We start from the raw sequence: 20,945 nt of genomic DNA, 5'->3' as shown, positions 1-20,945 counted from the left end.
TCGTTTTAAATAGACTGGTTCTGTTGAGGAGTCTCGACTGCCGCGGTTGAAGATGAATAGATAGATGTACAACGGTCCCAGAACAGCAACGCTTGCGAGTGCACCTAAAAATCGCCGAAGGCCCTTGGATGCGCTGTAATAGTGGATAGGGATGAAGAAGCATCATGGTCTGGTCTGAACACGGTGGGTGACGTGACAGCGGGTCTCGGCAGGTCATCCTGTGGGGACACGGGGCTGGGTACATGACCGCGTCTGTGTAACACCGGCGTTGGGACGAACCGACGCGTTTCAAGCACCTTCGAGAGCACACTTCGAAAGCCCTGAAGGGCGATGCTAGAGGGCCGGGATGGTGATGTACCCAGCACTTGTCCAAAGATGTTACACGACAGAAGAGAAAATTCGACAAGCAATGACAGATCTAATGGTCTAGTTACAATATGCAGAAGCAGCCATGACGACCCCGCAGCTAGCTGCGCACCAGCTACTTCGTAGTCCTGGATTATAGGTTATGGCACTATGGGGCGTTAACAATTTATGTCCAGGGACAACATTTTTACACAGCGGATATTGAAACAGCGAACACACGCTCACATAATACGCAAGCTTCCATCAGAGTAAGGCCTCGTTACAATGAAGTGGTTCTATTTAAAACATTGCATTTTAAAAATGTGCGGCAGTCCCGCAAAAGTGCGAGCATTTTAGACCGCATTACCAGAGACATGTTGCTATAATGCTCCGCTTAGATCCAAGTAGCGTCCTTCCATGTCTTCAAAATGAACTTCAAATTAGTTTACTTCCTCATTCATAGAACTACAAGGACAAACTTTTATTACTGCACAGGTGTAGCTTGACGGGAAGTTGGCCCTTACCGCTGACATGACCGAGTAGGAACCATAGCTAAAATCACATGATGTAAACGAACAGAAATATGATTTAAGAACATAAATCTCGCCTAAACAGCTCTATATTGCCTGCAAACAGGAACGAAACGATTTAACAGGGAGCGTAGCTTGCTTTTTATAGCAACTACTTAGGCTATGTACTCACCGCGTATACACACCTACACTGTAAAAAAAAATCGCCGATTTCATGGAGAAAGCAGCAGGTAAAATGTTGCCGGGCACATTTCCGTAATTTAGTAAACGAAGAAAATTTTAAGAACGCACATTCCGTAGTACAGAAAGGCCGTAATAAAACGATCACTCCAATTCGTAAACCACATCTTTCCGTAATCGATAAAACCTTCCTTTCCTAATGTGAAGGTCCCACCTTATACCTTAAAAAAATTAGCGGTGACTTACCTCGGCTATGCCAGGATACACGTAGCATGAGCTAAGGTTGAGCTTGTTATTCTTAGCTTTCCTGGTTTTCAAGGATTAGCATGATTATCATGATTATTGCTGCTTCAATAACACACACGGCTCCGGCCCAGCGTCACCACGCCCCAGCGATACGCTGGTTCAACAGGCGCACGCCGGTGTTGCTGCGACGCATGAGCTCTTGGTTCCACACCCGGCCACCCTTCGCATGATCGTCAAGTTTACCGTGCCGCAGCGTGGGGAACGGTGCTCGGCGAAGACGCTGGGCGCGTGGGGTGTGCAAGAGACGCTGGGCAGCGAGCAACGTTCTGCGCGCAGTGTGACGTAAGTGCTCCATCCGCATGCGCAGCATGGCTCTCCAGAAGCCGCACGAAACTGCTCAACCGGAACCAGTGTAGCTTAAGACAAACCCCACCGACACTCGAACCCGATACGCTGAGTGAACAGGCGTGACGCTCCAGACCACTGCGCCACTACACCAACCCTGCGTCCTTGCCAGATAGTCATGTTTGCTAGATGGCGGCCCACCCCACGTGTGCCATACGTCAGTATTTACTAGCAGGTTTACAGAATCTATGGCTGATAAAGTGTAATTTCTTAAATAGCGCTTGTGCTGCAGTAAACTTCCCCAAAGCCGCCACCCCCCCCCCCCCCAAGTGGCAAAGCCACATTGCCACTTCTACAGAGTTGTCACTGCTAATTCAAAGATACTTGATTGGTTGTAGGGTTTAACACGCCGAAGCAACGCAGGCGATGAGGTGAGGCGCGCCGTAGTGGAGGGCTCCGGATTAATTTTGACCACCTGGGGATTTTTAACGCGCGCCAAAATCTCGTACACACAGGCGTTTTTGCTTTTCGCCTCCGTCAGAAAAGCGGCCGCCGAGGCAGGTAATCGACCCCGCGACCTCGTGCGCAGCACTGCTAGGCCATAGCCATTGAGCCACCGCGGCGGGTTCGAGGGTACCTCCGTGGAGGTACACACATGGACTTACCACATTTTTTGCCCATGGGTTATTTATGCCCTTTAGCTACTATCACCACGTTCCATTTTTTCTCGTTGATATCTTTTATTGCTAAAAAACGTTTCTCGCAATATCCGTAATTAAGTCATATGGACTCCTTTTAGCTGTCACACATTTCTACTCCTACGCTAGCAAAGCTGGAGTGTTATGCCTATTATGGTGCGATTGCTGGCTGAGGACTAGCAGCGTGCGAGGCTGAACATTTTAATCTTCTTTCCCCGAATACATTATGTCGGCAGAATCAAACGTGCTTACCTTACAACCTCCTGACATTAATAGAAAGACACCGTGTTTGGTTGGCCCTACCACGTGACCGCTGACAGCATGCCTTCGGGAGTGTGATAACACCTAGAGAAATGCCAACGCGCACCAGACAGTCACAGAAAATTTCCTGATGTTGTCCGCATGGTGGTACCGAAATTTGCAAGCCCGGTCTACTAACACAACGATGTCTGTTTTGTTAAAGCCTAGCATGTATGAACGCATTAGGACGCATAATTCAGCGATGTAATTTCGGCAAACATTTATTTAAAGTGCCTCTTTAAGAAACGGCTTTCAGTATGATTGAAGTAAAATTCTCTGGGGCTTTATGTATAGAGCCTTTGAATACGATTACTATTAGAGAGCCAGTCACACCGGCATTATATTTCCCGCTACTATTGAGGCTGAAATAAAATATAAAAACTAGTGCCCTTCCACTCAGTTAAGAGGAATCACCTGCGAAGCTTTGCGCCCTCCACCAAGTGCGCAATACAAGACACGTTTGTTTGCCTACCCATTTACCTGAATAAAATTTGAAAAGACCCGAGATTTATCCTAGCTGATAAGCGTAGAGGTGTCTCTTTATCCTCCACGTGGTAGCAATCTTACTGTTTGTGTAAAACACCAACCCAATCCACTGTACCACTGATGACACCGGACCGGAAGCAGTGGGCTATTTGAGGGCTACATTTGATCGTCACGCCACGGCGACGCATATGATATCAGTAAGGGCATAAAACATTTAGCTGCGCCATGCCCGCTCCATCCAACTTCCTCGACTCGCAACCCGTCCTCGCACAAACCGGCAAGTGGTCATGAGCGGGTGCGTCGAAGTGAAAGACACTGTCGAAAATCTCGCAGTGAGCGCCCTTTGATCTGAAGAAATAATAATGGGCCACGTCAGGGTTCCAAGTCGTCCGATAGCTGCTTATCCGGAAGAAATTCACAGCTACTTGATTAGCTGGAACTTGAAACGGCAATGGAGGCGGCAGCATGTTTACGTTTTTTTGGTTCCATTTCACGTTTGTGTTCGGGCGGACGCTTCTTCGGTTTGCGCTCATCCGGCAATCGAACGACATGCGTCCTTCCCATAGCCAGCTAACACCTGTAAGGCCTCGATCTTTATTCTAGCGGACACGCACGTGGGTCTTACTTTTGCTGCCGAGTGGTAGGCACCTTAGTGTCTGCGCACACACCAAGGCGCACCCAAAGTAAGACATTGCGGAGGACAGCAGACAGGGCGCATTCAGCCAGGAGCCTCCCACGTTTATACCTCCCACCACCACAACGGGTATATCCTCAGTAGCGGCATCAAGCCCTCTTGTGCGCGCATGTCCCCCACCTCCGCCCCCAACCCACGTACGCCTAAACCTGCAACCGGGGATGGACGCTCAATTAGGCGGGAAATAAACCGGTGAAGGGAGCGAGACAGATATGTCATCCTGCCAGACTAAGATCTCTCAATATTCTTCTGCCAGGAGAATTCGGACCAGCCGGTCAGCGAGGACCGCCGACGCGATGATTTCGCTCAGAATGGCTTCAAATCTATAGAAATGTGTGCCCACGCCGGCGTTCTAATGTTGCAAGTTGGTTTCAACCGGGAGGGAGCCGCCGCTAGTGGTTGAGGTGGAATTTGAGAAGGTAGCGGCTGCGGCTACATTCTTGGTGGTTGCGGTGGCGGCGGCTTTCGGGCATCATTACACGCATTCGCGGAGTTTTTGATTCTCCACAATCATCTGATACTGGCGCTACTGCCACTTTCAGCACACTGGACAACTTGTGAAAGAGGCATCGATGGTGTAGCGGGGAATAACTGTTCGGATAATCGTCATGAAAGAGTTTGAAGGGGTTGCGAGACGTAGCTTGATTGCGTATGGCACGGCCAGTATTTAGGCTTAACGTTTTTTTACTCCGAAACGCATAAACTGATCAATTCAACCTATAGTAGAACATGATTTACGTGGCTTGATAGGCAGTTAGGTACACCTTTATTGTTATTTTTAGTGTGAGGGTCAGCGTAGGCTAAAGGCGTGCCTTCTCGGGGAACAAATATGTTAATGCAGGCATGCTGGTGAACACCTAGAGTTGAAAGAAACAGAGATAAGACAAAACCCTGAGCCAAAGAAAACAAGGGGAGCCCACTGAAATGGCCACTGAATAATAACTATCGTCTTTAGCTGCCGGCCAATTCACCCATTACATTTTCTTCTAACGTTGACGCATTCAAGAACGATTAAAATACACCCAGTCAAGGCGACTGGCCGAATACAGTAACAACTGCTGACCGGAGCTCTTGGCCAAGTTATCGTGCCCATTTTCTCTGTTGTCAATATACCGATCAAGATCTCCTACACACGCACACAATAGAGGATTTGCCGTTGACAATAAGAGCGGCATTTAGAAACATGTTAGCGGCCCAGAAATCCCAATCATGAACACCCACAATTATCACTGCCCTTCGTGACGAAAATGGGAGGCCACATGGTAATATCAACACGTGTAATTAATCTGAAGTGTCAATTTATAAGTAATTCTAGTTCTATAACCAGTCAAAAACACGGTGATAGGCATCAATTATCAAGCATCAATCATGTCATAAGGAAGATTCATGTACAAACAGTAACTACAAGAACGTGTAGGTTCCAAAGCTGCTCAATAAGGTCCTCCTAAAATCGCATCGACTTTTACTTATTTATGTGCTTCCTCGTATGAAAAAGAAAGTAAGATAAAATTTGGCATGCGGAATGGTTCTCTTTTATTTAAATGGTAAGGTTCCATTTTAAATATCGCTAACTGAACTTTTTCTGTCATGAAACGTACTGATAACGAGGCACGTGTATGAAGGGGAGACGCAAAAAAATGGGTTTGGGCCACACGTAAGCGATGTCAAGGTGAAAGACTACTGACGGGAACCGCTATAAATATAGATGCTTCCTGTGCTCTTCGAAACTTCGTGGGTAATATCGCATGTTTCTCAGTGCAGCATTTGCTTTTGTTCATGTCTTCATAGTTTTGCACAGCCTTGAAACAGTCTTCAATCTACCGGATGGGACTGAACAGAAAAACAACATACGTGCGTAATATTTTAAAGGCCGTTCAGTGAGCATATTTTTCTTTTTAGTGAACACTAGGTTACCCGTTTTGAAAATACTGGGCCATAAGGCCGCACGTGTCTACAAAGGAGAGCACAAACACTAAGCGCGATTGGTTGCTCTAAGGGACTTGGACGTTTAAAAGTGCTGTGAATTGCGACTCAGGATTATTCTGCAAGACGTTTAGCTTCCGAAGATGATCGTGACGTCCCACATCGTAGCCGCCCTGGCTTTTTTCCGAACATTTGGCCTTCTTCACGCTGGCCAGTCTTTTCCTGAAAGCAACCCTGATATGGGAGTTTACCAAGACGAAGCTAACGCAAGTATTTTTTCACTGCTGTTTAAATGTCTGTGTTTCGCATCTGAATTAGCAGAACAAATTATAGTGTAACTAAAAATATTCACTTTTGTCTTTAACTAAACACACTGTTTATGGTCGTGCCAATATTGCAAATTTAACTTTATAGTAGCTAAACGTTTTTTGCGTATAATCCTGTACGATTACACTAACTTGAAGTACGAGGTTTCTCGGGAGCATAGTTGGAATATAAAAAAAATGTCTACTCTGGAACTTTTTTCCCAAAGTGCGATTTTTACTTGCCGACACAATATCTGCATTTCCTGTTCGTAGAACGTAAGGCAGTATAATTATTACTTCTACGAATTCATAATGAATTGACGTAATCTCATCCTAATATGTACATTGTGTACTATTTTCAAGAAACATTTGTATCTTTTGCATAGTCTCTGAAAAATGGTGCGTGCTCTTGAAAAAATTGGTCTGGAAATTATTTTTCCGCCTCATAGTTGCTTTGTTTGTTGTTAGAGAGCGGTAATAAATATCTATTTAGATTTATCCCATCAGAAATTTTTTACTGTTCTTTTTATACAAAAAAAAAACTCACTAATTTTTCCCACTTCGTAATTTCTGAATAAGTAGGTTTGGGTAATGTTTCTTTATAAACAGCATATTGTAGTTCCTACGACGGTATTTTGTATGCTTGATATGAATTTACGGAAAATAACTAAGGACAGTGTAACCTAATTTGGAGAGAAAGTTTCCAAAAACACTGGCCTTTAGTTCATTGCGGGCCAGCGAGGACGGCGGAATACACGCAAATTTTTCTAATGTTCGCTGAATGAAATAAACTCGTTGTAGAGATCGTAAACATCATTTAATAGAAAGTGCGTTTTTTTGGACTTTATGTGAGTTGTAGCGCGCCCAAAAAAAATGTTTAACCATCAGCTGACCTAAGCAACTACATTCAACATTTCAGACAAGAGGAAAGAAACTTGTTGAGTCAATCTCTGGCGTTTGTTTTTTAAGCAAGAGTGACAACGTACATGGTGTTTTTCTAACGAATGTGCTCGGTTATTTGCGGAAAAATTTTGTCTTCGCGTTCGCGGACTTTTTTGAGAAAAAGGTTGAAGAGGGCAAATTTTACTAAGGTTTGTTTATCCTCTTACAGTGCTTTCCTCTGAGCGGCACTTGGTACATTATCTATAGAAGCTTCGAAAATGATCCCTATTTTGGAGGCAGTCCCAAGTGCATCGCAGTTTACGAAAATGGCCCCTTCGAAAACGGCTCTGGAGGCATCACTGTTGAAGTGGGTGGGACGCAAAAAGTGTGAGTATAATAACGCACGTGGCGGGGTTCCTCCTTAGGGTTATCCCTTCACTTTGTATCTTGTGCTGCCAATACGATTTCAGAACGATAACCACCCGTGTTATTTCTATAAAAAGCGGGGCAGTTGCTCGCCTTTTCTAACTCAAGTATGCTCTTACAACGCGCCCGTCTAAAGAGCGACAGTAAAATTTATAATCGTGGATTTAGTGTTACCCTTTCTGGCATGTGCACTACAGAGCATAACGCATGTTACAGTTCATAGAACGTGTAAACTAATAAAGAGTATCAAATTTTCCACGTATACATTTTCGCTTTCATAAATGTTCCTTATGATGTTCATTATCTGCTTGTATTGACCCTCTTTTCAGGAATGCAACTGCCACTTTGGTGTCTTCTCCTGGTTATAGCGCGAAGAATGTTATTAATGCAGTAGTAGATGGACGTAAGTACACCTGACCTTTGCAGAATGTTTATCCCCTTTATGTGTCAGGCCAACATTAAAATTACTTATCCTGAATACTGACAAAGCGAACACAATGTCGAAGACTACAGAGCACTTAGACCGAGTAAATACTAATGATTACCAATACCAATACTACTCTCTATGAAATTGGTGTTGTTCTATGGCTTGAAATTTTTAATCGTAGTAGGCTTTGAAAATTTGCATTTTTATGCTGCGGGTGTGCTATTGAATATTCTGTGTCGTTAGTAGTTGCGGAGTTGACGTCTTAATCCTGTGAGAGGTACTAAAAATGTGGAACAATTAGTGAGTCATGACCAAGATGTCGTACTCGCTATGATGAAGTTAAAGCTGTGATAAATAGTAAGGACTATACAAGTCTCTGGAATTATGGCATACACAATTTCTAATGAGATATCAAATAAAAAAATAACAGGTGAAGAGCGCTGTTCATGCTGGTGATTGAAAATATCAAAAAGCAAATGAATGCAAGAGGCCCGAGATAGCATTAAAATTACCCATCCGAATACCTGACGTGATGCATTGCGTTTAGAAATGACGAGAAACCCGTGGAGGAGTCTGAACACAGTATTCCTCAAATAAACGAATAAAAATAGAAATCGAAAGCCCCAGTAATTGGGCGCAAATGGAGCCTTTCTTCGAAGCGACTCTTCAATTACCTGACAGCACATTGCGGGTTCAGGTGCTGGGCTACACGGCGAGTAAATATCAAAGGATGTTGAGGTGCTCAAAAAAGGCTGTCTTAAAACGAAAAAAAGTAAAGTAATAAAAAGTTACAAATCTAAATTGCAGATTTTAGACCCATGGTTCAAAATTTTACCTGGACAAAATGAAGTCGGCGCCTGCATACTAAATCTCTAGCTAACGAATGTAATCACAGCATCAGCAGAAGCTGTAGGAAGGCAATAGAAGATAGAACCTTCTAAGCTACCATACGAAGTTAAGCTGCACATTTGCGTAAAATTATGGAACCTAACGCGGGAGACAGAGATATCGAAACGTAAGACAGGTTGAATGGCTTGCGTCGGTGGATCTGCCGAACGTGGAGGAGAAAATAATCTTAGCGACAATATAGCCTAAACATCGCTAAGAGTGAGAAAGCTTAGAGGACTAAGGAATATTAAAGTCAGCTCCGAAGAGGATAGTTTTTGAAAAATATTGAATTGATAAACTTAGAAAATGAAACGGAAGCGTGACAAACATCATAGAAAATATTGTAGAGGACTGCTACAGTTGTATGCTAGGCTGTGCTGAAGTAGCATTTTGCCAGGATATTAGTTAAGCAACATGGTGTGCACACTCCCACTGCAAATGAAAGAGAAATGGGAATAATAAGTTAAACTGCACGAAGAGAGAAGAAGCTGTTGAAGATGACAGCATGACCGTGGAAAACACAGTAGAAGGAGGAGAAGTTGTTCTCGAGAAGCTTGCGAAATAATTTCTAGCATACCTTACAGTGTTACGTGTGTCACTAGTGAGAAAAAATTGCGAATATAATTATGATTCACAAAAGTTAAATTAGGGAGAACTTGAGGTAGAGAAGCTCTGAAAGTAGAGAAGCTCTTCAACGATTCAAAGTAGCAGCAGCAGCAGCAGTAGTAGTAGTAATAGTAGTAGTAGTAATAGTTGTAGAAGTGGTAATAGGAGTAGTAGTAGCAGTAGTAGTAGTAGTAGTAGTAGTAGTAGTAGTAGTAGTAGTAGTAGGAATAGTAGCAGCACTAGTAGTGGGGTGGTGGTTTTAGTGTTTGTTGTGTGATGAAGCGGACTTAGCCTTGCAAAAATTATCGGTAATTGTTCTCCCTTACCACTTATCACTCTGTCTTGTAGACTGCAACAATCTCAACCGGATACGAGATATCTCTCTTCGTATAAGCCCTCTGACGGGTATCCAAGCCATTTAGACATTTAATAGCTACCTGTCGAACCAAAGCAACGTTTTCGTTCAGAAGAAACAGAATGACGCTTGGGTATTCAAAAGGGGGACTTGCGAAGGTGTTCAAAAAAAGTGCGAATTGTTTTTGGTGGAACTTGCTGTTCTGTCTCAAGACCAATAATGACTGCTTTTTGCGACAGCCAGGACACTTGCGCCAAAATTTACAGATATAGTTGTGGGGTTAAATTATGCACAAATATTTCAGCTGAGAACGGCCTAAAATTGTCATATCTCAAACAAAATAGCTATCTTTGGATTTATAGTTATTCAGAGTAGATATGTATTGTTTTGTAATAATATTTCTCCTTGTCACTGCTTACTGATACTGGCTAATCGTTTGTATTTTGCTAGATGTGTGGTCAAGAATTTTCAAAACCTTACAATTTTGCTGTATATTGCTAACTGGACATACGCCATAGAATATAGTTGTATTGCACCGATTGGCACAGTTTAATTATACAAGTATGGCTTGCCGTGATTGTCTCTTTATGATCCAGAACTTAGTGCATAACAAGTTCTAAAGTTTTATCTATCGTAAAGGTGTTTCTTACTTTTTAAATATTTTTGTTTCTTTTACAGCCCCTGAAGTAAGTTTCAACGTAACCAGCGTCTACACAGATTGCGGAAGCTGCAAGGTGCTGCGACATAGCTACGCTGATGGAGGTAAGCTACCGACGTTGTGTCTGGAATATAATATTACGTCTTCGTGGATACAATGAGAATACGGAAGCCTTCAATCACACTTACTCGAAGTCAGATCACAGCAGCCATGACCATTTGGTAGATTACCGATATGGCATATAGGAACATTAATTATCGAAATGCAGTTGGAAATGCACAGTGCAGAAAATACTTCAATTTTAGATTTCACGCCTCAAAACTTCCCGAACACCTGAACCCACAAGTATACTTGAAACAAAACACTTGCCTTTTCCCGAAAATATACCTAAGCCGTCATTGTTATTTTCAGAATTCTGGGTGTTACAATCGTATTAAATAATTTCTATATATTACAAGTCCGTTGCTAGAGCCATCTCACACAAATGCATACGTCATTTGTGAATCTGGGACGGTGAAGCAATTTTTAAATCGCAAACGTCTTGATGGACGAAATATGGATCATAGTGTGAAAAGAGCCTGTTTTCTAGCTTGGAGACGCACCAATTACTACAGGTGAACATGCGTGCTAGAAGTTCATGCCGCAAGAAAATAATAGTACTCAGGGTATCCATCATTTATGTGGGTGCTGAAGCTTGCCTAATAAGAAACCAAAACTTAACAGATTTATTTCTCGTTTTCAGCAGCCTTTCCTCATTCGTGTGCCTTTCACTCAGCGGGAATTTGTTGCATGTTGAAGCACATGAGGACGTTTATTTCCGACGTTATGGAAACTGGTTTTTATCCATAAGCACTCTTTTAGCGTCTTTAGCAAAATACGAAAAACATAAGACACGCGGCAACCAAGTACGAACACACGATTTTATGCTCAAAGGTACACGAGCGTTTTTCATAATGAATGCCACATAATCTCAGAGATTGACTTCATTTAATGAAGTATTATTATCCTGACTATGTAAAAATGTTTCGAACATGGGCTTCCGTTATGGTGGAATGATTCATGTTTGTTTGAGGAGGTAGGCAACCCACGTACTTCCGCAAAAAGTCCACACGGCGACAATTTTGTGAACAAGTTTGGAATAATTACAGCGTAAACTGCGCGAAATAATTTCTCCTGACTACCTTCGCGTTGTCGTTTGTTTTGCATGGTTAAGTTTCTATCTCCTCAAATTTGTTTCCACAAATTTCGTGAAGGCATATTGGCTGCACGGCTGCACGGAGTTAACCTAATTCCGCTCCTCCCACATTGTTCCTGTTGTGGCCACCTATTCTCAATGCTACACTGCAGACACCAGCTGTGAGCTTATGCCGGCAATTTCCTGAACCACTGTGTGGTGGTTTATGAAATAATTGTGTATTTTGGAAAGCAGTATACACATTTTGCTGTGTATTGACAGAACATCAATACCTAGAGTTTTAACAGCGGAGCTTTTAAGACGAGCAGTATCCGTCCGTCGCCCCCAAAAACCTCGCAGTTTAAGGGATAGTAACTGAAAGGCAGGATCCCATGAGTAGGTGTTGGGAGCCCGCACCACAAGCAAAATTGAGGTTTAAAGGACTCTGTAATTGAACCATGAACCATTACCTCGTGAAACCTGCAACCTAACCACTGGGTCACCCCAATGGCGTGAGGGTTACATGGTTAACTGGGCGGGGATAAATAACTTGTGCAGCCAAATGGAAAGAAAAAAAAACAATTCCCGATTTCGGTATCGATCCTGGGTTCATCCCGTCACAAAACCGGCGTCTATATGATTGAGCTATGACCGCATGCCGGGTGCGCAGCGTTGGAATTGGGTTCGTTGCACGGGCGTTGGCTCTGTACTTGGCCGCATGCTCTCGCGCGTGCTAACGCTGTCCACTTTGGCAGAGATTTTTAAGCTTGCGGACCAAACCAACCGGGCCGGCCAGTCGTCGAGAACATTCACCGGAATGTTCGGAAATAAATATGAGCTTAAACAGCTGGGCCGCTGACGAAGGGAGAGTGCCCGCAAGCTCTGCTGCTTCTCCAGCCTTGTATCACTAGTGCAAGCTGTGACAATTTTTGTATATAGGTTTTATATTACTGATCATTTGGACATTGCAAAAGAATGTGTGTAGCAATTCTAACGTTACACTTTTTACTAATAAACGCACAGAATTGTGGGCTGGTTCTGGGAACTAGCTCGCCCATATAGGTGTAGTCTCTTTAAGTGCAATGCCTATATTAGAGCCAGGAGCCTACAATATGATCCACCGGGTGCGGGAATCTTTATGACAAATGGAATATTTTGTCTTCGCTTTGTTTAGCTAAAAACAGTATAGAGAGTCCAAAAGCTTCACTCCGACCGCTTAGAGCTATGGTATTTGTATCACCAAAGACAGCAAATTCAATGTTGTGTAAGAAATTGTGTCAGGCTTTAGCAAGTTGCCAATTCCCATTTTTGAGGCAGCCGTGTCTTTCATTTATTGCCTTTTCGGATTTGCACTACGAAATTTAGTATTTGTTTGTGTCTCTTGTGGTTCGCTCGAGCGAGCGTGGATAATGGCGTGCTCACGAGCTGTAGAGTAATGGCAGTAGATCTACTGTTATGTTCAAAATCAATTAGGCTGAATGAGTTAAGAGCGCTTCCATTTTTTAGTGCGAGGTGTTTGTGGTGGCTATTCGGAATTTTTGGCGACACTACCTCCGTCGTCGTAGGCAACCAACTGTTAAAAGTCCAGTCTGAATGTCTCGCTGCCGTAACACCCTTCGCACCCAAAATGCAAGTGTACTTCTCCGTATTCTTTCGCCATAGTTTTTTAACAGGCAAAGGAAAGGCTCTCAAGTTTACCTATGCTCATTTGGTTCTCCAACCCAACTAACTTGGGGAAGTAAAAGGGAGGAATCTAGTTGAGAAGCCTTAATAGGGTCAATGGTGCACGGATCATTTTTAAGCCCAAGTGGTAAAGGATCCGTACATGAATAATTACGTGGGCGGGAGCAGTGACTCAGTATCTATAGGGAACATGATGTTCGGCGTTGTGCGCCCAATTAGCACACCGTGACAACGAAGGTGTGCATTATAACCGTCGCACTGTCCCCAAGGGGTTGTTTTACCTGTTGTCATCGGGGGCCACATCGCCTTCTTTGTGCTCCAGCAGTCGGGTATTTACAAGACGTCAATACTCGTTCATGCTGCTCGGACTCCTTCAAATGTATGCAGTCGGACGTGCTCCATTCTAATACCGTACAAGCGGTAACGAGTTCTTTCGAGATACCAAACAAAGGCGAGTCAGGAAGGTGTAGTGGGGTCGTACAGATACAGCGCAGCCAATGGCGCCGCCTACATGAGTACCGGCTTGCCGTTCTTTGACACGCACACTGAGGGTTCGGTTTCACGCCCCTTATCCAACGTTGTATTCCCCCTTCTTTTCTCTCGTTTATTTATTGCAGAATGTTTTTCGATATCATCTATTTATCACTAATTCAATACTACCATAAAGACGCCTCTCTAAGCCCTTTAGGAACACCAGCAGGTACGTGTTCGTCGCTGAGCAACGGAAAGGATGAGAGAGCGTTTTTAAAGAGCAGTGGTATTGTAGGTGTAGCATTTTCATCCGCCTTCCGAATGTCGTGCGTCGTGGATAATAGGAACGAGTTCGCAGACTCGCCGGCAGCCTCGCAGAAACCGGTTCACAATCCACCGATTGCGGGCGCAGTGGTCTCAATGGGCCGGGCTAATCTCCCTCCCTCTACTGGCGGGAGAGAGGACAGAGCCTCCCACCGCAGACGTTAAGGTGCCGATTCCTCGGCTTGTACCGTAAATTTTACACGTCCACGGAGCTACTGTTTGTTGCAGTCGTCACATGAGGACGAATGCTCTGCTGTTGCAGCAGACTCTACACTCAGTAGAATTCGGTTTACTTTTGTTCTTTGATAAAGCTGCAATACCACAATTTCTTATGCCAATAAAAGCTGAATATTGCTATTTTCAAGCAGCCGCAGTTTTGTTTTTTGCTTGTCGCCAGTTTGGAAAGCTCCGCCAGAAATGAATCCACAAAGCGCGAATATCCAGCTTCGCTGGTCATCGATTTCAGCCATATATTTGTGAAGGTGATGTGTTTATCTTAATACAAAAAATGCAGTATTTTCACTCACCGTTGCTCGAGTTTGACATTATAGGAGCCCTTCTTTAGCCTGTATTGGCCCAAAACCTGCTACCTACTTGCTTGCCATCAATCGAAAAATATTGAAGAAAATGGGAAATTGGGACTGTTCTCACGCGAACAGGAGTGCATTGTTTTACTGGCTGGCGTTTAGAAACTGGGCATGTCCGGATTTTATTTTTTTGTAATTTGCATGAAACTGAATTTTAAACCATGCAGCGATGGTACCTGTGTGAGCAAGGTCATAGTTCGTCGCTTTCCTTTCATTAAAAGACGGCTTATATCCTTCATTTAAAATTATAAATCAAGTGCTATTGTGACATAAGGGTAGCGTGACGGTTCACCGTTTTATCCTCCGGATGCGTATTGACTAATTTTATAAAAATGTGCGTGTATTAAAAAGTACGTCCAAAATAACTATTAAAGGTATATTACCAACGTGGCTTAGAAACATAGATTTTTTGAAAATTTCGCTGACACGGGTGTTGCCCAAACGAAGACAAAAAAATCCTGTGCAGAAACAAAACGCTATTTTTTGCAACTTACTATATTGCGTACTTGGGAGTTATGTGACATGGTGAATTTTCTTATGATGACCGTTTTTTCTTAGCATACGGCCATACATTTTTATGATTTCTTTCTATGTCGATTTGCAGAACTCGACGATAATTCCCGACAGACAAACCAGTTGCGGTTTGCCGTCACCTTTATTAGCACTGCCAATAGGAACCCGCACCTGCAGTTTCTGGAATGCCCGTAGTGCCCGATTTTCGTACTCGCGCCATAAAATTGAAACTGTCAATTTCCGATAAATGATCTGACCCGTGTTAGAGGCGCTTTTTTGCGGGTGTACAGAAAACAAGCACGTCGGCATTCTCACATACCAGCAAAAGACAGATCACATGACAGGTTCTGAAGGCGTCTGTTTATTCCAGCTAATGACCCCATTACAAAAAAGTCATGAGTTAACTTCAGTTAACCCTTCGATTTATGTGGTTCGACTGTGTTTTTGACAAATTAAATACCTGCGTTCGCAGAATCACGTTGAATATATAATCGGCATACTGCTGATCAGTATTCTTTAGGAGTTCTTCAGGAGCACACTACGGGCACTAAAATGGTCTCTGACTCGAAAATGACATTTCAAAGGAGAGGTATTCGTAATGCCTGTTTAGCCGAAATAATGGCCGCATTGTCAGTTCTGGGACGTTAAAGAATAGGCTAAAAGTCAACGTGGTGCCCCTAGCGCAAAGGGGAACCACGTGGGACAAGTAAAATGCATCTTTCTCTGTATCGTGGGACCGCCATGGCGAGTCATAGAATGGGGTAAAATTGTAAGCAAAGCCGCTAGGGCATGTAAGATATGAAATTAAGGTCATCCATTTGAGAATCACATGGTATAAAAATGCGTAATGTCTACACCCTCAGATGGTCAAGACGATTCATATATTGGGTTAAAATTGAAATTGGTGGCAATAGTGCTTGTGGAGTATCACACTAACGCTTTCGATAAGGCATATGAATAACAAAAACGCTTATGCGGCTGATCGTTAGTCATGGTGAGCCATACATTATGTGAAAATTGAAAGTTTTCCCACAAGGGCGTGTGTGGTATCAAAATAGAGCTTGCGATGGGGGGAAACACGTTGAACAAATAAAAGACCGCATCCTGTTTAAAATCTTCAGATAGACATAGTGAGTCATTTATAGGCTTAAAATTCAATGCTAAGCCATGAGGACGTTTGGGGTATCAAATTAAAATTTCCGACGAGGGGATTACGTGGACAAAATATAAAAAAGCAACCGGCTTATCATCGTGACATCGTCATGGTGAGTCGTAGATTCCGTTAAATTCAAAAATTCAAATAGATGCCGCCTAATGATGTGGGCTACCAAATACATGACCCGATGAGGGCAATTGCTTAAGACGAATAATAATTGCATCTGACTTATTGTTGTGAGATCGTCATGGTGTAATATAAAGTTGATTAAAATTCACAAATATAACATCATACCGATAGAGCGTGTAGTGTATCCAATTAAAGGTCTGGATGAGCGGAATCACGTGGGAAATATTTGAAAAAATGAATCCCGCTTACCATGACGACAATATGACGGTCAGTAACGAATTGGGTAAAATTTAAAGAAAAATCCAAATGGATGCGATAGTACGTGTTGTGCATCAAATTGAAAGCCTGAATAAGGCGAATCCCGCGGGACAAGTACTAAAGAGAACTATGCTTATCATCATGATATTGTTATATTGAGTTCTAAAGAGGGTTAACACATCAGGTGATGCCGCTACGGTGTGTGAACTATGAAATGTAAAGTCTGGATCCTGAAAATTACATAGAGCGAACTATGCATTTTGCTGATCAATATAGTTAGAGAGGTTAAACCTCGTGAACAAACTGCCGACGTCGAAATGTCACAGATACACAAATAAGGTGTCACACGAGAGGTCGCGGTGACGCGTGCAGCCAAATAATTGACCCTATCATGAGATAGTCATGGCTAGTCATACATTGGGTTAAAATTAAAAGAGATATCGCTTGGGCATGGGGGAAGTATCTCTGAAGTGGGGAGGATCGGATGAAGCCAATGGAAAGCAAGCTACTGAATAATGTCCACTTAAGAAAAAACTCCCATCTTCCGCTTAATAGATATAATTGTGCTCGCGGGGTGTTGGCACGCCATCGTCAAAGCGGGGTTGGAGCGACATATTGCAGCTGTCAAATTTTATTAACATGGTTGACTTGCAATCGAATCCCATACCAACTCACGCGCTGGCATAGTTTGCAATTTATAGGGCATGAGTTTGCATATAAATGACTGGCTCTATCATGAATTGCGCTCTTTCTACTCTGTCCGGTGCCGGAGGAGCGTGTGTCGCTAGTGTTGCCCGCTGATTTCTAGACTGTTCCTCCGCCTCCTAATGCTTTTATGCAGCTTTACCTAAATGTTGCTCAAATGACCCCACTTGACCAGTTATGTATCAGCTTTAAGATAAAAGGATATCACCTGGAAAAGAAACGAAAAGGCGTTTATGTATGTGCCACCAACATACATTGTAATTTCTCTTGTTAATTTTCTTCGTCTCTTTTTTGTAGCCTTATGTGTTTATTTCAAATTACATCTTCACAAGCATTAGGCCCAGATCCGGTTTGATATAGCTGTTGAGAAGCGCAGACCATAGTCTATCTACGCACCGAAGCGCCAGCATATTGCGAGCCTGCAACCCACGCAAGCCGCATTCATTGCATGCCGGGAAAGCGACATTTTGTAGCAGCGCTGTTATATCATAGTTCAGACTGGTACATAAGTCACAAAGATATTTCAAATTGAAATTTTGTTTTAATGAACCGAAGCCACCATTGCATGATGAGGAAATCTGACTGAAGGGCTGTGGGTAAATCTTGACAACATTGGCGTATTTACATGCGCTGACATATTGACACACGGGCGTTTTCGCTTTTCGCTTCGGTCTTAAAAGTAGGTGCACAGTGGCTCTGATGCAACCCGCGTGCTTGTGATTCTCAGCACAACGCCTTAACCACTACGCCACTGCGGCGGAATTCCTATTGTGGACGTTGCTGCGGGTCACAGAGTTTGAAAGGTAATTTAAGCCCTATAGCGGGTGTTCCAGCTATCATGCACCGAGGTTTTAAAAACGCGCAATGCCGTTACTTGTCCAAAACATAAAGCATAATGTTTTCACTACAGTAGAGTAGCGGCTGCCATGTTTCCGCTGATTAGATTTAAAACGTAATTGTAATATTTACCTAACTCACGTAGTACTGTGTTAATATTTGAAGTATAAACGAGGCACTGGCGGGTACCCGCGAGAGGGATCTAGTTGCGGCATTTTTAGCGACGAACTAATAGCCCAAATATAATTGCTGACTGATCGAGACACCCCGCTAAATGTGAAAAATACTACCCGACATCGTAAAGCAGGTTACTTCCGGTGGGCTTGATTTTTGTCTGAATATGTTTTGTTATGGTCTCTCTGTTTGCCAATAGTTTAAACTTTCGTTATTATAAAAATAACCGTGTTAGTCTTGCCAATTAGGCATTCTTGTCTAGATACAAGACATTGCATGTTTCGTGCTGTAGGGTACTTGCCAACGAGTCTTCCTTAATAAATTTATTACGCCATTTAGGAAATCCATCCGCACCAGGGTAGAATGGGGCGCGGGGTTTAATCATATCCGGGGCAAATCGCCCGAAAAGTGGCTGTAAGCGTTGAATACAAAATGCTAAACACTATATTGCAATTTGGAAACATATCTCTTGTGTCCTGAAAATTTCTTTCAGAGAAACACCACGAGAAATACTGGAGAAGCATGACGTCTCTTATGAGCTGAAAATGCGCACTTCCTTGTCTTTTTGACGTCGGGGTTTCGATGCCACCGTTCATGAATAGCTGGGGCACAGGGCCATTTTTTTTTTATTTTAAGAAGTGTTGCAGGAAAGTACTATCAAAGAGATAATCAATCTGGGTGCTCGTTGTAAAATCAACGACAAAATCTGCGCCTACTTTAGGATGCTCTGTGAGTAACGTAGGCGCCCTCCATATTACAGCCAATTATGTATTGGCGCAACGCACATTTAAGTAAGTGTGAAACACACCACCACGTGAAGTGCTAACCTGTGTGGTTACTCCAGGTGTCGCCACATTCGAAAAGGCAAAAGTGCCGGCAATTGCGAACTGGGTATTTGTTCAGAAAACGGTAACCTATTGCTCAGATGACCCTGATAAGCTAAAATAAATACCCCAACAAATAACCAACAAGGTACATTAGCATGGTAGAGTGAGCGATCGGTGGCTTGCGGTTTTGGTCCTTTACAGCCTACAAGAGCGGGTCCCCTATCGCCACCTGCATCTTGCCCCCAGCTGCGGCTTTACGCCCGCTTTGTTTTTGTTGACTCCGCGAGCGTTTTGCCGGACATTTGAAGGCGCATGTGTAGACCCCACCACGTTTTAAAAATATCTTGGGAACAAGCAACAAGCTCAATTGATCTCTCTGAACCACCAGAAGAGGCATTTGAATATTACCGCCCTTAAAACTGGAACTCGACATTATTTATCGGCATGCATTTTCTTTGCATGCACAGGCCACTCTACCGTCAATTTGCACATTAGAAGACCTTCCAATATGACACGACATTTTTTTATTATGCTGCGACTATACATAAGCGTGTTTGATGTGGTCATTACCTGGGTTAATCTAGCGCTTTTGAACTTTAGTTTGACACTACAGTTGCCTGTGTGCGATAATTTTAACATCCACAGTGAGATCCAGAAGTTTAACTGCTCTTAACGAGTACTAGCAGCTTGCTGGTTTTACTAGCCAGAATAATCTCGCGCACAGATACCTTTGATTTGATACCACACACGCGGGGATAAATTGGTCGCAGTTAACACAGGACCGGGGTAATTGGAGAATAACGGGAGAGGCCTTTGCCCTGCAGAGGGCGTAGATAGGCTGATGATGGTAATGATGATGATGATGATGATGATCATGATTATGATGATGCATGAGTGGCATCACTTTTAGGTTAACCCCAATCTGTGAATAGCCATGACTACCTGATGGTGCAATAAACAATTGGACTAAACACGCATCGCCGTGATATATCAGTTGACGCCGATTGCATGCCGGCGACCATATCACCGTCCAAAGTGTATTCACGACGTCTAACTACTTGTAACCGCCACAAATGGGAAGAATACGTTTTAAAGATCTGACGTGAATATCCTCATCTAGACCTTTATTTCGAAGCCCCACACGTCCTGGTGGCATCACTTTTCATTTTCACACAAGCTAGGGCTAGCCATGACTATCCATCACACGGCCATTCACTAGGCTGAACGCGCGTCACTGGGACGCATTTGTTCACAGCTAGCGTGCTTGTCAGCAACGATTTGAGAATCCGCAGTGAGCTTGCGAAATTTAAATACTTTTAACTTGTACTCAGACTTGTTTAATTTGCCGCACGTGATGGTCGTCATCCAGATCTTAAAATGTCCCACATGCCCTACCGACATCATATAAATTTTAACTGAATCTGTAACACCACGACTTTCCCATCATAAGCAATCTGCAGTTTTTACATGTGTCCCTTGATTTCCGTCTTCGAGGCCTTTAATTTGTTACCTGGCTTGTGAAAGCGGAGTCCCACTGAATTTCATCCCAATCTGTGACTCCCCGTGACTATCTCGCATACTAATAAGCAATGAACATGATTTATTTCTGCCACGTAATTCCCCTCATTGAGACCTGTGTTTTATATCCCACAAACCCTTGCAACAAACCTTTAAATTTTAATCCACTCTATGACGAGCCACGAGAGCTTCATAACGCGGTCATTGAATGGACTAAGCTCCCGTCGCCCGGACCTGTCGTTTGACACACCCTTTGCGCGTCGGCTGCCATTTGAATAGCCCCAGTACGTGGCAG

At 43.3% G+C, this 20,945-nt stretch overlaps 1 protein-coding gene across 2 annotated transcripts in view; it reads left to right on the top strand.

The window, feature by feature from the left end:
* LOC144146861 (uncharacterized) overlaps nucleotides 1-20,945 on the top strand; it is a 30,567-nt gene that overhangs the window by 7,523 nt on the left and 2,099 nt on the right. The window contains exons 2-5 of one of the 2 annotated variants that reach the window (XM_077678820.1): nucleotides 5,860-6,013; nucleotides 7,164-7,321; nucleotides 7,690-7,763; nucleotides 10,315-10,398. In XM_077678820.1, coding sequence (XP_077534946.1) covers nucleotides 5,891-6,013; nucleotides 7,164-7,321; nucleotides 7,690-7,763; nucleotides 10,315-10,398 — 439 coding nt within the window. In that variant the 5' untranslated portion in view covers nucleotides 5,860-5,890. Of the gene's footprint in view, nucleotides 1-5,746; nucleotides 6,014-7,163; nucleotides 7,322-7,689; nucleotides 7,764-10,314; nucleotides 10,399-20,945 lie in introns of those variants that run through there. The other variant, XM_077678819.1, reaches the window with a different exon arrangement.

Source organism: Haemaphysalis longicornis, unplaced genomic scaffold, assembly GCF_048455015.1.
Source record: "Haemaphysalis longicornis isolate Haplotype H1 unplaced genomic scaffold, Haemaphysalis longicornis Haplotype H1 scaffold_7, whole genome shotgun sequence".
Classification (NCBI taxonomy): Eukaryota; Metazoa; Arthropoda; class Arachnida; order Ixodida; family Ixodidae; genus Haemaphysalis; species Haemaphysalis longicornis.
Note: the sequence above shows the minus strand (reverse complement) of the source record. Positions and strands in the feature narration are given on the sequence as shown.